This window comes from Elephantulus edwardii, unplaced genomic scaffold (genome assembly GCF_000299155.1).
Source record: "Elephantulus edwardii isolate Elephantulus edwardi_28Jun2011 unplaced genomic scaffold, EleEdw1.0 scaffold00042, whole genome shotgun sequence".
NCBI classification, from domain to species: Eukaryota; Metazoa; Chordata; class Mammalia; order Macroscelidea; family Macroscelididae; genus Elephantulus; species Elephantulus edwardii.
This window is the reverse complement of record NW_006399792.1, coordinates 5,824,948-5,829,674: the sequence shown is the minus strand read 5'-3', so window position 1 is coordinate 5,829,674 and position 4,727 is coordinate 5,824,948. Positions and strand designations below refer to the sequence as shown.

The window sequence follows — 4,727 nt, the reverse complement described above, 5'->3', positions numbered from 1 at the left end:
GAGGCGGAGGAAGCAGAGGCAGACGAGGTCGACGAGGAGGAGGAGCCGGAGGGCGAGGCCGAGGGCAGGGCAGCCCCCGAGGCGACGGGCATGGAGGGCCGGCTCAGGATGTCGTTGATGCCGTGCGGGGTGGCGGCCGAGAGCTGCTGCGGGGGGCTGCCCAGGGAGGAGAGGCCCCCTGCGCCCGGGGGCTTCAGGCCACCTGGGTTGTGGGAGCCCAAAGGCGGGGAGGGTGACGAGGAGGAGGAAGAAGAGGATGAAGACGAAGAGGAGAGGGGCCCCGGGGGCAGCTGGGCGTAGGCGGGGGGATACAGCGGGGTCTTCATCTCCGCCATGCTGTGCAGGGCGGCCAGGGGCGGGCTGCTGAGCAGGAACGCGCTCTGCCGGCTGCCCTCCATCGCCCCCACCGCTAACATCCCACGACCCGGCCGGGGCCTGCAGCCGCTCCGCGAGGGTGCTGCGCGCTGCCTCCGGCGGAGCCTGGGAAACGCGAAGCGCCGAGGGCGCTAGCCACGAGCTGCTCTGGCTACCGGGAGGGTGGACCTGCCGCAGGACCGAGGGCTCTGCGGGGAGCTGCGCAGCAGAAGCGTCCGAACTCGACCCGTGAGAGCCGGTGGTGCGTCCCGGGGAGTCCGCGCCCTGGTGGGTTTGGCTGTCCTTTCGATTCAAAAATCCCGGCTTCAACGTCCCTCTTTCCTCTTCGACACTTCCCTGGACGCTCAAAGTAAACTACTTCTCATCTTCTCCGCTCAGGAAATAAGCAAAACAACACGCCAGCCCGGGTCCCTGAGAGTTTGAAACAAAGTTCGGGGATCACCGGATCTCCACTTTGATGTTGGGGGTGGGGGCTGGCTGGCTTTCTTCGGGGCGCTTCAAAGGACGCCGAGGTCCTCCCGTCTCCTCCTCTGATCTACGCGGAGGGCTGGGCTCCACCGGCCGCGAGGCCGCCGGCCACCGGGAGCTCGCTGCGCGCGGGGACAGCCACCATCCGGCCCGCGGGGCCGCGCGCACTCCACCGGGATCCCCTGCTGCGGGGGCCCAGAGAAGTACAGTGCCACTGCCCCCCGCGGCTCCCGGACGCGTCTAGTCTGAGGTCACCCCAGTTGCAATATTTTAAAAAAGGAAAAGGCAGGCACTAACAGAGCAACAAAGCCTGAAGTGGCAACTCCGCGCGCTGGGACGCGGCTCAGCGCTCCGCTCCGCCCGCGGGCCTGGCGCCCCGCCCTGCCCCCGGCGCCCGCGCGGCCTCTCACTCTGCGCCTTGGCCGCCCGGCGCTCGCATTTCCCAGCCTTCGCTCGCCAAGTGCTGTCGTCCGGCCGGGCTGACCCTCTTCGCCGCGCTCCCGCTCCCTCCTCTCCTCTCCTCTCTCCCTCTGGGCCTGACAGTTCGGATGAAGCTCTCAAAGGTAATAAAACATTTGCATCACTCCCTACCCCTCTTTAGCTGGGGGGACGGAAGGGAGGGGGACGAGGGGGCCAAAATGAGAACTTTGAGGGACGTCACTCCAGGAAGACCTAGGAGGGCGGGGCGGGGGAGCGAGGTACAGGCCGGGGGCGTAACCATCGCCTCCAATAGAGCGCTTCCTCGGCCCTCGCGTCGCCTCTGGGACACGCCCCCTCGGGAGCGCCGCGCCTGATGATTGGCTGATACTGGCGGGCTGTAGGGCTGTGCCCGCCCAGTCTCCACCTCCTGCGCCTCTACCCTCCAGGGGGCGAGGCCGGGGGGCGGGGCCTGGAGAGTGGTGCAGTTCCCCGGGGAGGCGAGGGGACGCCTCAATTAATTGTGTTAAATAAAAGAGAGGGCGGGGGAGGGGGAGCGAAAGCGAGGAGGGTATTACTTTTTAAAGACAAGAATAATGAAAATCCTGTCCTTTTATGGAAAAGCAGTTCATATTCTTCCCCTGCCTCCCTGCTTGCCACTCGCGTCACCTTCATCACCACCACCCCGCCTAGAGCTTGCGACTCCAACCACAAACTGAGTTGGTTCCCGGTAACACAGAGCTAACGGGGCCTGCAGCCAGCGCCATCTGAGCCCTGTCTCCTCTATTTTTTATATTTTTTAAGAGATTCATTAAAGGCCATCTGGGCTCTCCCCAGAATTGTGTCAATTAATTTATTGTTCCTTAAGCCTAGATGACCCCCTAGAAAAGCAACCTTTGCCCTCCAGTCGATTCTAACCCAAAGCGACCCTACAGGACAGAAGAGAATCGCCTAGTCGGGTTTCCAAGGATCACGTCTTTATGGAAAGTGGAGAGTTCCATCTTTTCTCCTGTGGAAGCTCTGATGGCTTACAATAATAGGTTAGGAGCCCAATCCCCACCAGAATTCCCCTCAAGCCCATCTCAGACCCAAAACTCCATTGACCTGCAGTCTGTTACAACTCATAGTAACCCGCCATCTCCTTCGTGCCCTGAGTGCCTTCCTCCCACAAGCCAGTCTGTGGATTCGAACTGCTCAACAAAGGTCAGCAGGGCTAAATGTCCTGAGTCAGGTACCAGAGGCGTGAGAAGCAATGTTGTTGTTATGTGCCGTCTAGTCACTTGCGACTCATAGCGACCCTATGTACAACATCTCTAAACTCTGCTCTGTCTTGTGCCAATCTCATTGTCTCCGACACACACATCTGGATTGCCCCCCTATCACGGAATCAATCCACCTCCCAGAGGGCGTTCCCCTTCTGCGTCTGCGCCCTCCACCCTTCCAAGCATCATGTCCTTCTCCAAGGACCGGGCTCACCTTACAACATGACCAAAATATGTCAGACAAAGCCTCGGAATCCTTGCCTCCAAGGAGCAGATTTCCCTAATCCCCTTGTAGGACACCGGAGCATCCTGTCTTTGTCCCCAGAGGCCCTCTATTTCTTCTATCTCCTTCACTTTTCATTTCTGAATCTCTGCCCATGGCTATCATTCCTAAATTCACCCAATTCATTGGGCATTCGCTTATTGGGAATGTTTATCTCTCTTGTGATGATGGGGTGCTGGGAGGAAAGAGGTTTTTGTTGTATTTTTAAAAAACTTTTCTCATCTTAGGTTATTGTTTGTTGAGTTCCCCCACCCCTTACCCCCGTTTTGGGTTTTTTGTGTTTTTTACTTACAGTAAGTAGAATTGCCACGATTCGAGGGTAGACTTTAGAAAAAGAAGCATCTGGCTACTCTTAAAGAACGGAAGCTTTTGAAAACCACCTCTGAAATTGTCCAGCTCTCAAAACGCCTGTTCTGTGGCAGCGAGGCGTTGGTCTTGAGGCATGGGATATCGGGTTTTAGGAGATGGACACTGGTTGGCGTCCCTGTTTCTCCTCTCCTTCTTCCTACTGTGTGTCACGACTCTGGCTAGACTGAATTCTGTGAACATGAAGGAATCCCCTTCTAGATGCTAACGTGACATACCTTCAGGAGGCAGCCCCTGCAGCCATCTGAAGGAGACCAGTGAGTTCAAATATATTGCGCGCGCCACTGAAGTAAATGCAATAAATAAAAACTGGTCAAGAATAAAAGTTTAGCCACAGAAGCAGCGGCTGATGAGCTGTGTCTGAGGCCAAGCAGGTAAGGCCACGAGGAGAATGTGTGACGCTTAGGTAAGTTTAGGAAAGCAATCGAGTTTTTAAATATACACATTAGTTTGCACACAAAGCACTTGATCTTTCAAGGGCATCAGCTTGAGTTTGGGGGTTTTGTTGTTCATGATGCTGGTCTTTTTTTGCCTTTCTGAGATAAAAGTTACTCTCTGTGTCCCCCTCCACCTTTCAATACTAAACTTTGAGATTGGACTTTATAAATGGTTCACTCATGACTTTAGAATCCGGCTCGAGGGGAGGGAGGGAGGGAGGGAAGGAGGGAGTCCTTCTAGAATGTGAGTTATGTTAAGGAGTCCGGACCCCGGACTCTTGCCTGGAAGGAAAGCTAACGCAGCGGTGAGGATTGTCTGCGTTCACCCAGCAGGGATGATCAGTGGGGCTACAGGACCAACTCCCAGCGCCTCAGGCCCGCAGGGAGGAGACAGGGGATGGCACTGGCCGGGCACATCGCCTCCCTCTGGCTCCCCATTCGATTCGTTGCAAGCGAAACTTTTTCTGGCCTCGGAGACTCGGTCCTGGCGGAGGTGGGCCACCTCCCTCGGAAGCCCTAGCCTTCCCACCCCCCTCGGGGCTCCACAACTCCAGGACTAGGTAGGAGTGGAGACCAGAAGCGCAATGATTCGCCGAGATGCCAGTGACGGCTCCTCTATTTCAGGTAAGTACTGTGACTCGGGGTAGGATGGAATCTTTTCCTCTGGTAACCTTAATATCAGAATGTGAGGGGACGGGGGTTAATCGAGCGAAAAGATTAGCGGAAAAGAGATAGACAAGGACAGAGATTAAAATTCAACTCAGCCCAACTCCAGGTTAACTGCCATCGCTGCAAACCGTGCGTCAGAACTCCTCATTCTTGCCTTTTATTTGTTATTCCCACTGCAGGATGGCAGACTTATTCTTAATTAGACGGTGAGGAACCACAAATATTCTGAGGTCTGCGTACCTACCGCCATCTCCCAGGCGGACCCCGGTGCCTGAAGCCCGTGGGGATTCCGGACATACTCCCGCGTTACTGGAAGGCAAGCCTGGGCCTCCCTCCTCGCTCCGGTGGTCCCCTGGAAGTCTATCGCTTTGTGTCCAGCGAGGGGTCAGGACTGCTAGGGGCCTTCTCAGAGGGGGCGGGCTGCGCTCCGCTCCAGCTGCGAGTTTCGAA

The 4,727-nt window shown here is 56.8% G+C and overlaps 1 protein-coding gene across 1 annotated transcript in view; it reads right to left on the bottom strand.

Moving 5' to 3' along the window:
* Positions 1 to 416, bottom strand: part of NKX6-1 (NK6 homeobox 1) — a 4,889-nt gene extending 4,473 nt beyond the window's left edge. Inside the window, exon 1 of the mRNA XM_006885257.1 lies at positions 34 to 416. Coding sequence (XP_006885319.1) covers positions 34 to 416 — 383 coding nt within the window. The remainder of the gene's footprint in view (positions 1 to 33) is intronic.
* Positions 417 to 4,727: the final 4,311 nt, after the last annotated feature.